Raw genomic sequence first — 13687 nt, forward strand, 5'->3', positions numbered from 1 at the left:
TTGAGTAAGACACAAAGTGCTGGAATAACTCTTTTGTGTCAGGCAGCATCTATGGAGAACATGGATAGGTGTCACTTTGTGTCAGGAACCTTCTCTAACTTGGGTAGAGCTATTGCCTCACAGTGCCAGACACCCATATTCGCTCGTGAGGTGTGCTATCTGTGCGGAGTTTGCACGTTCTCTCCAGCTGCCTTCCACATTACAAAAATAAATAATCCATACAAATGAATAAATTAATAGCTATAATACTGTTACAACATAAAATGAAGTCCCTGGTGCAACCAAAGACACTGGCCCGCTGAGTTACCCCAGCACTTTGTGTCTGTCTATAGTGCTTTCAATAACCAGTGATCAAAGAGTTTTTAGTGTTTTTGTAGTTTACTGTGGTGTACAGATACAGAGGGAAAACAGGCCCTTCAGCCCATCGCGTCCGCACTGACCAGCGATCCCCGCATACCCGCACTATGCTACACCAGGGACAATATTTGCATTTATACCAGGCCAATTAACCTACAACCCTGTACGTCTTTGGAGTGTGGGAGGAAACCGGAGCACCCGGAGAAAACCCACGTGGAGAACGTACAAACTCCGCACGGACAGCGCACGTCATGAGCGAATATGGGTGTCTGGCACAGCGCCCGTAGTCAGGATCGAACCCAGGTCTTTGGCGATGTAAGTCAGCAGCTCTACCAGCTGCATCACAGTGCTGCCCACACATTGATCTGGTGTTATTGTTCTTCAAGTAGAAAAACAATTGGCTAAATCGGATAGATTGTAGGAACGAATGCTTGGTGCAGCTTGGTGCCATCCTGCCATCTCTGGTGGGAGGATGTAACTACAACCCAATTTCTACAGGAAATCTGTACGTAGAAAAATAATAGTCATAGAAACATAGACAATAGGTGCAGGAGTAAGCCATTCGGCCCTTCAAGCCAGCACCGCCATTCAATGTGATCATAGCTGATCATCCACAATCAGTACCCCGTTCCTGCCTTCTCCCCATATCCCTTGATTCCGCTAGGTAGACAAAAATGCTGGAGAAACTCAGCGGGTGCAGCAGCATCTATGGAGCGAAGGAAATAGGCAACGTTTCGGCCCGAAACCCTTCCTCAGACTGATTCCGCTAGTCTTAAGAGCTCTAACTCGCTTTTGAATGCATCCAGTGAATCTGCCTCCACTGCCTTCTGTGGCAGAGAATTCCACAAATTCACAACACTCCGGGTGAAAAGATTTTTCCTCATCTCAGTTCTGAATGGCCTACTCCTTATTATTAAACTGTTTGCATTTGAGGGAAGGATGGATATTAGCCTTTGCTGATGCACTGAGATGAAGGAGAAAGCTCATGTGGCATCAACTAAACTAGAACTTGGGACAGTTTTTACAGAATAGTGAAAGGCCTGGATAGAGTGGATGTGGAGAGGATGTTTCCACTAGTGGGAAAGTCCAGGACTAGAGGCCACAGCCTCAGAATTAAAGGACATACCTTTAGAGGAGGAATTTCTTCAGTCAGAGGGTGGTGAATCTGTGGAATTCATTGCCACTGATGGCTATGGAGGAGGCCAAGTCAATGCATATTTATTTTTTAAGGCGGAGATTGATAGATTCTTGATTAGTATGGGTGTCAAGGGTCATGGGGAAAGGGCAGGAGAATGGGGTTAAGAGGGAATGATAGATCAGCCATGATTGAATGGCAGAGTAGATTTGATGGGCCGAATGGCCTAATTCTTATGAAGAAAGAACATTCTGCACCGCTGTGGGGATATAAAAATTGAAGATATGTTAATCTGTGGAGTTTCAACATAGAAGGATACAACAAATCTTGCCAGCAACCATCCTTGCCAGAGTTTAATCTTCCAAACAGAGAGATGGATTACGTAGATGTTGCCAGGACTCGAGGGCCTGAGTTACAGGAAGAGGTTGAGCAGCCTAGGACTTTATTCATTGGAGCACAGGAAGATGAGGGGTGATCTTTAAACATACAGCGCGAAACAGGTCCTTCAGACCATCGAGTCCGCACTGACTAGGTGTCAGAGGTTTGTGGGGAGAAGGCAGGAGAATGGGGTTAGCAGGGAGAGATAGATCAGCTATGACTGAATGGCGGAATAGACTTGATTGGCCGAATAGCCCCGATTCTGCTCCTATAACTTACAAACTTATGACCAGCGATCACCCCGTGCACTAACACCTTCCCAAACACTAGGGGCAATCTACAATTTACCGAAGCCAATTAACCTACAAACGTCTTTGGAGTGTGGGAGGAAACCTGAGCACCTGGGGAAAACCCACGTGGTCACAGTGAAAATGTACAAACTCCATACAGACAGCACCCGTAGTCAGGATCGAACTCGGGTCCCTGGCGCTGTGAGGCAGCAGCTCGACAACTACACACCACGTTTGTAGAGGTGCACAAGATCATGAAGGAAATAGATAGGGTGAGTGCAGTCTTGTCCCTAGTGTGTTGGATAGTGCTGGTGGATGAAGTGACCACTGGCCGGCACGGACTCGGTGGTGTAAAGGGCAGGGTAGTTTATTTTCTCGGGTCAGTCTGAAATACCAGTTTTCTTCCAAAATCAAATTTTCACAAATAAGACAAATACTTTCATTTTGATGCACAGAGTCTCTTGCCCAGAGTAGGGGAACCGAGGACATAGGTTCAAGGTGAAGGGGAAAAGATTTAATAGGAATCTGAGGGGTAATTTTTTCACACAAAGAGTGGTGGGTGTATGGAACTAGCTGCCAGAGGAGGTAGTTGAGGCTGGGACTATCCCAACGTTTAAGAAACTGTTAGACAGGTACACGGATAGGACAGGTTTGGAGGGATATGGACCAAGCGCAGGCAGGTGGGACTAGTGTAGCTGGGACATGTTGGCCGGTGTGGGCAAGATGGGCCGAAGGGATTGTTTCCACACTGTGACTCTCTAGTGTTTTCAATATAAAACCGCAACTATTTACGGTGTTAGAGTCAAGTTGTACAGAGCCAAGGGTTGGGTGAACGCAGTCACAGCAATGGAAGCAACTCACCAGTAGATGGCAGCTCAGGTCAACACTTGTATCATTGGGAACAGATATAGTGTCATAGAGTGATACAGAATGAGAACAGGCCCTTCAGCCCAACTTGCCCACCCTGACCCATGTCCCATATCTACCCTAGTCATTTGGACAGGTACATGGATAGGACAGGTTTAGATGGATAAGACAATAGACAATAGGTGCAGGAGTAGGCCATTCGGCCCTTTGAGCCAGCAACACCATTCAATGTGATCATGGCTGATCATCTACAATCAGTACCCCGTTCCTGCCTTTTCACCATATCCCCTCACTGCTATCTTTAAGAGTATCTAACTCTCTCTTGAAAGCATCCAGAGAATTGGCCTCCACTTCCTTCTGAGGCAGACAATTCCACAGATTCACAACTCCCTGGGTGAAAACGTTTTTTCTCATCTCTGTTCTAAATGGCCTACCCCTTATTATTAAGTGGCAAATGCAGCATGGTGGGACTGGTTTAGATGGGGATGTTGGTCGGCGTGGGCTAGTTGGGCCGAAGGGCCTGTTTCCACGCTGTATATGACTCTATGATTCTACGATATGACCACAATGAAAATGTTTTTCTGAAGACAGGACCTAGGAAGCATTGACTTTAACGACAGATTCAATAAAGATCTACATTGCTACCCAAACTTAATTAATGTCAAATTAATTTCCTCACTCTATTTGTCTCAGTACTTCTTACGATTAAGCCATTAGAATTTTCCAAAAATATTCCTTCTTTATCTAGAATATCAACCAGGAAAAGAACCATAATTAAAACAATCTTGTTTAAAGGAGGAGGTGCAGGAAGGAACTGCAGATGCTGATTTACACTGAAGATGGACACAAAACGCCGCAGTAACTCAGCGGGACAGGCAGCATCTCTGGAGAGAAGGGATTGTGACGTTTTGGGTCGAGGTCTTTCTTCAGACTGAGAGTCAGGGGTGAAGGAGACATAGAGATATGGAAGGGTGAGGTGTGAAAATGAGAGTTCAAAGGGGATGGGGATCAAGGAAGAAGTTGAATGGATCATTGCTGGCTGAGGGAAAAGAAAAAGGCGTTTATGACAGAAAAAATCTCTTAAACTTACCCAAACAACCTGTTTGGCAGGGCATAGTTATAAGGTCATAAGTGATAGGAGTAGATGTCTACTCCGCCATTCAATCGTGGCTGATCTATCTCTCCCTCCTAACCCCATTCTCCTGCCTTCCCCCCATAATCTCTGACACCCACACTAATCAAAAATCTATCTATCTCGGCCTTAAAAATATCCACTGACTTTGCCTCCAAAGCCTTCTGTGGCAAAAAATCCCACAGATTCACCACCCTCTGGCTAAATAAATTTATTCTCATCTCCTTCCTAAAAGAACACCCATTAATTCTGAGGCATATCTACACGTACATTGAGGTTAGGATGAGGGGGGGATTAGTGTGATGGAAGATGACCTTGTAATTATCTCAAGTGTCCTGTCTACACGGATGCTGCCCGACCTGCTCAGTGTTTCCAGCATCTTGCTGTTTCTTACAAACTTACACCGCCTGCAGTTTTTGTTTTTCTAAGAAGCTAAAGATGGTTATAGTTATTCCGTGGTCTGATACTTCAAGATTGTCCAAAGATTGGATATGTTGCTTTTAAAACCGAGATAAACTTTGCATTCCTTTGCAGGCTATGCATTTAGTTTAGTTTAGTTCAGAGATACAGCGCGGAAACAGGCCCTTCGGCCCACCGAGTCCGCGCCGACCAGCGATCCCCGCACACTAACACTATGCTACACACACTCGGGACAATTTTCACATTTATAACAAGCCAATTAATCTACAAACCTGCACGTCTTTGGAGTGTGGGAGGGAAACGAAGATCTCGGCGAAAAACACACGCAGGTCACGGGGAGAACGTGCAAACTCCGTACAGACAGCACCCGTGGTCAGGATTGAACCCGGGTCTCCGGTGCTGCATTCGCTGTAAGGCAGCAACTCTACCGCTGCGCCACCGTGACTGCGAGCAATCAAGAAGGTGAGGGGGAAAATATGTAATATAAACTTGAGGGGCAATGTTTTATATAAACACAATGGGTGTATGGAACAAGCTGTCAGAGGAGGTAGTTGAGGTAGGTACTATCACAATGTTTAAAAAACATTTGGATAGGACAGGTTTGGAGGGAGCTGGGCCAAATGCAGGCAGGTGGGACGAGTGTAGATGGGGCATGTTGGGCAGCATGCACAAGTTGGGCCGAAGGGCCTGTTTCCACACTGCGTGACTCTATAACATAGAACTAGTGTGAATGGGCGATTGTAAAGGGCCCTAGTGAGACCACACCTGGAGTATTGTGTGCAGTTTTGGTCTTCCAATTTGAGGAAGGACATATTGAGGGAGTGCAGCGTAGGTTTACAAGGTTAATTCCCAGGATGGCGGGACTGTCAAATGTTGAGAGAATGGAGCGACTGGGCTTGTATTCTCTGGAATTTAGAAGGATGAGAGGATATCTTATTGGAACGTAAGATTATTAAGGGTTTGGACACGCTAGAGGCGGGAAACATGTTCTCGATGTTGGGGGGAGTCCAGAACCAGGGTCCACAGTTTAAGAATAAGGAGTAAGCCATTTAGAACGGAGACGAGGAAACACATTTTCACACAAAGAGTTGTGTGTCTGTGGAATTCTCTGCCTCAGAGGGTGGTGGAGACGGGATGCTCTGGTTCTCTGGATGCTTTCAAGAGAGAGCTAGACAGAGCTCTTAAAGATAGCGGAGTCAAGGGATATGGGGAGAAGGCAGGAACATGGTACTGATTGTGGAGAGACAAAAATGCTGGAGCAACTCAGTGGGTGAGGCAGCATCTATGGAGCGAAGGAAATAGGCAACGTTTCGGGTTGAAACCCTTCTTTTGTCCCGAAACGTTGCCTATTTCCTTTGTTCCAAAGATGCTGCCTCACCCGCTGAACATGAGTTTCTCCAGCATTTTAGTCTACCTCCGATTTTCCAGCATCTGCAGTTCCTTCTTAAACATACCGATTGGGGATGATCAGCCATGATCACATTGAATGACGGTGCTGGATCGAGGGGGCCGAATGGCCTACTCCTGCACCTATTGTCTCTCATTAGCGTGGGCCAAAGGGCCTCCTTTCCATGCTTTATGACTCTCTATGACACTACAGAGTGATTGCAATTAAGTGAGTGTTGTATCTAGTACATAAAAAGGAACTTTAAATCTTCCCAACGGTAAAATGGGAAGTTTAACAAAACGTTGCATCAACTCACCCCCTTTCTGGAGCAGATAAACAGGAACGATATAAAGTGTGACGTGCTGGATGTAATAGATCTCCAACTCAAACGGCAACTGGACAAGAAAAAATAGACAAAAGTGTCAAATAAAAATGCTCTGTATCTCCCGCAATCGCTACAGGCCCCCATCAGCTTGCAACTGATCAGATTATTCAATCTTGCTTTTAACCAACTCAGTTTAACCACTGAGTTGAATTGAGGTTTCCAGTGAGGCCAGCATTAATGAATAATATCTGGCATAGTTTATGGCGCGGAAACAAACAGGCCCTTCGCACGGACCAGCGATCTCCGCATACTAACACCGTCCTACACACACTAGGGAGAATTTTTACACTTATAGAAACAAAGAAAATTGGTGCAGGAGTAGGCCATTCGGCCCTTCGAGCCTGCACCGCCATTCAATATGATCATCCAACTCAGTATCCTGTACCTGCCTTCTCTCCATACCCCCTGATCCCTTTAGCCACAAGGGTCACATCTAACTCCCTCTTAAATATAGCCAATGAACTGTGGCCTCAACTAACTTCTGTGGCAGAGAATTCCAGAGATTCACCACTCTCTGTGTGAAAAATGTTTTTCTCATCTCGGTCCTAAAAGATTTCCCCCATATCCTTAAACTGTGACCTCTTGTTCTGGACTTCCCCAACATCGGGAACTATCTTCCTGCATCTAGCCTGTCCAACCCCTTAAGAATTGTGTAAGTTTCTATAAGATCCCCCCTCAATCTTCTAAATTCTAGCGAGTACAAGCCGAGTCTATCCAGTCTTTCTTCATATGAAAGTCCTGACATCCCAGGAATCAGTCTGGCTATACCAAGCCAATTAACCTACAAACCTGTACGTCTTTGGAGTGTGGGGGGGAAACCGAAGATCTCGGAGAAAACCCACGCAGGTCACAGGGAAACTCCATACTGACAGCACCCGTAGTCAGGATCGAACCGGGGTCTCTGGCGTTGCAGTCGCTGTAAGGCAGCATCTCTACCGCTGCTCCACCGTGGCAGCCAGCATCATCACAGACCCACACCACCCTGCCCACGCTCGCATATCACTCCCACTTGGAGCGGCCCGGTGGCACAGCGCTAGAGTTGCTGCCTCACAGCGCCAGAGACCCGGGTTGCATCCCGACTAACGGTGCTGTCTGTACGGAGTTTGTACGTTCCCCCCCCCCATGTGGGTTTACTCCGGGTGCTCCGGTTTCCTCCCACACTCCAAGGATGTACGGGCTTGTAAGTTAATTGGCTTGGTAATATTGTAAATTGTCCCTGGTGTATTCAAAGTATTCAAAGGTATTTTATTAGTCACATTCACATACACCGAGGTGTAATGAAGTGAAATGCTTTATGCCATTTTGCAGCACACAAAAAAAGAATACAGACATAACACCAATGAGAGTCTTAAACACAAAGAACATCCCCCCACAACGGCTCCCACCATGAGGGAAGGCACAAAGTCCAGTCCCCAACCCCAGTTCACCCATAGTCAGGCCTATTGAGGCCTCCACAGTTGCCTCTACGGGGCCCGATGTTCCAGGCCGTTCTCGCCGGGTGATGTTGCTCCGGCGTCGGGAGAGTCCTCACAGCGGCATGAGACACCTGGAACGGCCGCTTCCATACTGGAGGCCGCGGCTTCCGAAGCCGACAAGGCCGCGCTGGATGGAGCTCCACAACTGGCGATCTCGTCGCGAGATCCCAGGCTCCCGGTGTAAAGTTCAGCGCCGCCGCCCGCAGCTGGCCGCTCCACAGTCCCGCAGCTCCGCGATGTTGTTCCCGGCGGTCTCAGCTCACCGGAGCTCCAGCGCGGCGACCCAGGCAAGGCATCGCCCGCTCCACGATAGCCGAGGTTCTGGGCGGTCCGCGACAGGAAACGCCGCTCCAGGCCCGCTGGTAGGCCGCGAGGACGGGTCGAAGCTGCAGCCCGGAGAAAAGCTGCCTCTCCGACCAGGTAGGGACCCTGAAAGGCAGTTTCCCCCACCCCCCCCCCCCCCCCCACACAAAAAAGTCGACATCCAAACAAAACACTTTAACTAATTAAAAATAAAAATAAAACGGTGAAAAGACAGACAACTGCTGGCAGGGCAGCTGCGCACAGGACAGCGCCCCCTACGATTGTGTGTGTACGATTGTGCTAGTGTGTGGGGATCGCCGGTCGGCACGGACTCGGTGGGCCGAAGGGCCAGTTTCCATGCTGTATCTCTAAACAAAACTACCATCGGGAAGGGGGTGAGGCGAGGATTGGCGGAGTCAATGGTGGTGGCCGGAGTGCCGGTAACGTGCCGGTCATGGCCTGGAAATGGCCCAGGAAGCTTTACATATGGTGAGCGTTTGACGGCACTGGGCCTCTCCACCCGCTGGAGTTGAAAAGGATGAGGGGAGACCTCAGTGAAACTTACCGAATCGTGAAAGGCCTGGATACAGTGGATGTGGAGAGGATGTTTCCACTAGTGGGAGAGCCTATGACCAGAGGTCACAGTATCAGAATTAAAGGGCGTTCCTTTAGAAAGGAGATGAGGAGCAATTTCTTTTGTCAGAGGGTGGAATTCTTTGCCACAGACGGTGGTGGAGGCCAAGTCAGTGGATATTATTTAAGGCAAAGATAGATATATTGTTGAACAGTACGGGTGTCAGGGGTTATGGGGAGAGGGCAGGAGAATGGGGTTAAGAGGGAGAGATAGATCAGCCATGATTGAATAGCGTAGACTTGATGGGCCGAATGGCCTAATTCTGCTCTTAGAAAGTATGAGGCGGTGTGGGCTGGCGTCGGCAGCTCAGTCTGGCGTTGAAGGTCGGGAGGTCAGTCCACTAGAAACAAAATCCGTTACACTTTTTCTCACAGAGAGTGGTGAGTCTGTGGAATTCTCTGCCTCAGAGGGCGGTGGAGGCTGGTTCTCTGGATACTTTCAAGAGAGAGCTAGATAGGGCTCTTAAAGATAGCGGAGTCAGGGGATATGGGGAGAAGGCAGGAACGGGGTACTGATTGTGGATGATCAGCCATGATCACATTGAATGGCGGTGCTGGCTCGAAAGGCCGAATAGCCTACTCCTGCACCCATTGTCTATAAAGAGGTCCGTGATAACGAGGGTTCCTGTTGCGAATAGGAATCTCACAGTTCCTTTGTCGGGCGGTACATATGACTGGAGATTCAACTGTAGGGTTATAAGTAAATGGAAGATAAAAGAGAAGCGAGGCATATTAAGAACAATGTATGGAATAGTGATAGTGAAATCCAAAATGGTGAAATGGAAAGTGCTGAAACCTCCTATGACAGGAAACGGTGCAAGGTCTTTTGAGGTTCATTTTCAATGTAATTAAGGACTTTCCCTTCCTGATCCTGCGCAGTTAAATTACAATTACAATGCAAAGTACTTGTGCTATAACTAATCCAAAGACGTACAGGTTTGTAGGTTAATTGGCTTGGTGTAAATGTAACTTGTCCCCAGTGTGTGTAGTATGGTGTTAATGTGCGGGGATCGCTGGTCGGCACGGTCCCGGTGGGCCGAAGGGCCTGTTTCCAGGCTGTATCTCGAAACTAAACTAAAGCCCAAAGCCAAAGTATTATCTAACCATTTAACTAAATATACGAACTTACAATAAATAACTCTGTATGGGGAAAAAATGACTCCCTACATATTAACGTTTAAGAAGGAACTGCAAATGAAGAAGGGTCTCGACCCGAAACGTCACCTATTCCTTCGCTCCATAGATGCTGCCTCACCCGCTGAGTTTCTCCAGCAGTTTTAACTACATATTAACTGACTCTTTGAATCAAACTAATCCTGTAGATGCAAGTATATAATTGGGGTTATCAAGTATTCAGTTGAGTTTATTGTCACGTGTACCGAGGTACAGTGAAAAGCTTTTGTTGCGCGCTATCCAGTCAGCGGAAAGACAACACATGATTACAATCGAGTCATTTACAGTGTATAGATACATGGTAAGGGAATAATGTTTAGTGCAAGGTAAAGCCAGCAAAGTTTAATCAAGGATAGTCCGAGGGTCACCAATGAGGTAGATAGTCCACGTACACTTGATAACCCACTTCGTGTGGAGACAAGAACAAGCTATGGGTTGGAGAGATATCACCAACGCCATCGTTTGTGGAGTAACTCAGCTGTTCTAAACCCTCCACAAACCAGCGGAATAATGTATTCATCTGCCTTGGCCACAGTTTTGTACAGCACGCAGGTCACAGTGACAACAAACAACTTTCCCAGTAAAAGGGTTGGCATCAAAGCTAGAGAGAGCAGGTCAACATCACCTGTAACCAAGGGAGCAGTCAAAACATCATCCACATGCCAAATAACTGGCCTCTGATCTGGATTATGTTCTTAATTGCAAGTACAAAGCTCTCTCTCTCTGTGGAAGATAGACACAAAAAGATGGAGTAACTCAGCGGGACAAGCAGCATCTCTGGAGAGAAGGAATGGGTGACGTTTCAGGTCCAGACCCTTATCTCTTTCTCTCACTCTCTCTCTCTCCTCTTCCTTTTCCTTTTCTTTCCTTCCCCTGCCCTTGTTCTATCTCTCCATTCTTGATTTCACGTAGACATTCTGATCCAAGTCTCTCTCACTTCCTCTCTCCCTCTCGCGGTCTAGTTGAGTTTAGTTTAGAGATACAGCGGGGAAACAGGCCCTTCGGCCCACCGAGTCCACGCCGACCAGCGATCCCTGCACACTAACACTATCCTACACACATAATGGACAATTTACATTTACACCAAGCCAATGGACCTACAAACCTGTACGTCTTTGGAGTGTGGGAGGAAACCGAAGATCTCGTAGGAAACCCACGTGGGTCACGGGGAGAACGTACAAACTCCGTACAGACAGCGTCCGTAGTCAGGATTGAACGCTGAGTTACTCCAGCACTTTGTGCCCTTATGGGTGTGAACCAGTATCTGCAGTACTTTGTTCCTCGATAGAAATATCCTGTTGAATTTCCAACCAGGTCCACACAAACATTACGCACACAGGTCACCAGTTTTGTGCAGACTCTTGTCTGTAAAGGAGTTTGTAAGTTTGGTAGAAACAAAGAACTCCAGATGCTGGTATATACAAGCGATAGACACAAAGTGTCCAGGCAGCATGGTGGCGCAGTGGTAGAGTTGCTGCCTTACAGCGCCAAGGGCCCTGGTTGGCCCTAGTGCATAGCTCTAGGAGCAGAATTAGGCCATTTGGCCCATCGAGTCTACTCCGCCATTCAATCATGGCTGATCTGTCTTTCCCTCTCAACCCCCTTCTCCCCGTAACCCGACACCCAACCTTGAAACCTAGTGCAGGATAGGACAATAGTGCGGGGTGATCGCGGGTCGGTGAGGATTCGGGGGGCCGAGGGGCCTGTTTCCATGCCGCATCTCGAGTTATTAAAACCTCAACAAGTGTGAGCACTGCATGTTAGCAGTTAATACTGGGATTGAGGAGAAAGGGGCAGAGGTTTGTAGCTTTTGTGTGCGCTAGTGTTAACTTGGCCCCCATTCTAAGATCTGCAGCATCAGAGCAGCAGTGAAAGCCTTCTGGTAAACATTCAAGCACCCCCCCATGCCAAGCTGCTAATGTGGGCAGTCCAGCATTCACAAGCATCACGAGCTTTCTCTGTGAATGATGACAACATGCTCATAAAGACGGCGACAACAACAACGTTCCCCCCGACATCAGTCTGAAGAAGGGTCTCGTCCCGAAACGTCGCCCATTCCTTCTCTCCATAGATGCTGCCTCACCCGCTGAGTTACTCCAGCATTTTGTGTCTACTGATTTAAACCAGCACCTGCAGTTCCTTCTTACACAACAACAACAATCTTCACTTCTCGTCACTGATTTAAATATTTTTAGTTTTTATTAGTTTTAGAGATACAGCGCAGAAGCAGGCCCTTCGGCCCATCGGGTCCGTGCCGACCAGCGATCTCCGCACATTAACACTATCCTACACCCACCAGGGACAATTGTTACATTCATACCATGACGATTGACCTACAAACCTGCACGTCTTTGGAGTGTGGGAGGAAAGGGAAGATCTCGGAGGAAACCCACGCGGGTCAGATTCAGATTCAACTTTAATTGTCATTGTCAGTGTACTGTACAGTACAGAGAGAACGAAATGCAGTCACGGGGAGAACGTACAAACTCCATACAGACAGCGCCCGTAGTCGGGATCGAACCCGGGTCACTGGAGCTGTGAGGCAGCAACTCTACCGCTGCGCCACTGTGACTGGCCACTGAAAGATTCTTTTCAGCCACAGCTGGACATCTTGTGAAATGCATGAAATTTAATGCAAGGACTTGTGGACTAAATACTCTGCCAAGTGTAGTATTAATCGAGGTGGCGCAGCGGTAGAGTTGCTGCCTCACAGCGCCAGAGACTTGGGTTCGATCCCGACTACGGGTGCCGTCTGTACGGAGTTTGTACGTTGTCACTGTGACCGCGTGGGTTTTCTCCGGTTTCCTCCAACACTCCAAAGACGTGCATGTTTGTAGGTTAATTGGCTCACCACTAAAGTAAATGAATAACACTTGCTCTGACTGCAATTTCCCAGTAAGATAATGACGCAGAATTAGTAGTACGCACATCGCAGGAGACTTTTGAGAGAACAGCAGATGAAATTTGTGAAAATTCAATCATAATCACAAACGCCAGACTTGGGGGACAATAACTGAATGATATTTAATATGCCACAAGTTTAATGAGGACAACAACAGTCCTTTAAATTAATTCTAAGAATTCACGCAGGTCACACAGAGAACGTACAAACTCCGTACAGACACAGAAGGCTCTGGAGGCAAAGTCAATAGATGCTCTTACGGCAGTGATAGATAGATTCTTGATGGGTGCGGGTGTCAGGGGATATGGGGGAGAAGGGAGGAACGGGGTACTGATTGGGGATGATCAGCCATAATCACAGTGAATGGCGGTGCTGGCTCGAAGGGCCGAATGGCCTACTCCTGCACCTATTGTCTATTGTACGGGTGTCAGGGGTTATGGGGTTGAGAGGGAAAGATAGATCAGCCGTGATTGAACGGCGGAGTTGGCTCGATGGGCCGAACGGCCTAATTCTTCTCCTATCACTTGCGGACATAACAACATTGCGAACGGAGTCGGGATCGGACTCGGGTCTCCAGTGCTGTGATGCAGCAACTCTACCACTGCGCCACTGTGCTGGGCCTTGCTTTGTGAGCCAGCATCTGCTGTTGTTTCTCGAGGACTAGAAGGACTCATCTCGTTATGAATGCAGTAAACATGAAATAAAATACTCACCAGCCTGGTATTAACGACAGGGAAGAGCAACGCCAGCAATGCTCCATTTAGCATATGCATCTGTAACCTGCCAAGACACATCCACAATGTAAGGGCTGTTAGATGGTATTGCCTAGTACCCATCTCATTTACAGTTG

General features: G+C 47.6%; 1 protein-coding gene across 3 annotated transcripts in view; it reads right to left on the minus strand.

The window, feature by feature from the left end:
• Window positions 1-13687, minus strand: part of tmem164 (transmembrane protein 164) — a 71841-nt gene that overhangs the window by 8289 nt on the left and 49865 nt on the right. For 2 of the 3 annotated variants that reach the window (XM_033030811.1, XM_033030813.1), the window contains 2 exons: window positions 13551-13617; window positions 6283-6361 (listed from right to left, as the gene is read on the minus strand). In XM_033030811.1, the coding sequence (XP_032886702.1) occupies window positions 6283-6361; window positions 13551-13617 (146 nt within the window). The remainder of the gene's footprint in view (window positions 1-6282; window positions 6362-13550; window positions 13618-13687) is intronic. The other variant, XM_033030812.1, reaches the window with a different exon arrangement.

Source organism: Amblyraja radiata, chromosome 12 (genome assembly GCF_010909765.2).
Source record: "Amblyraja radiata isolate CabotCenter1 chromosome 12, sAmbRad1.1.pri, whole genome shotgun sequence".
In the NCBI taxonomy this organism is placed as follows: domain Eukaryota; kingdom Metazoa; phylum Chordata; class Chondrichthyes; order Rajiformes; family Rajidae; genus Amblyraja; species Amblyraja radiata.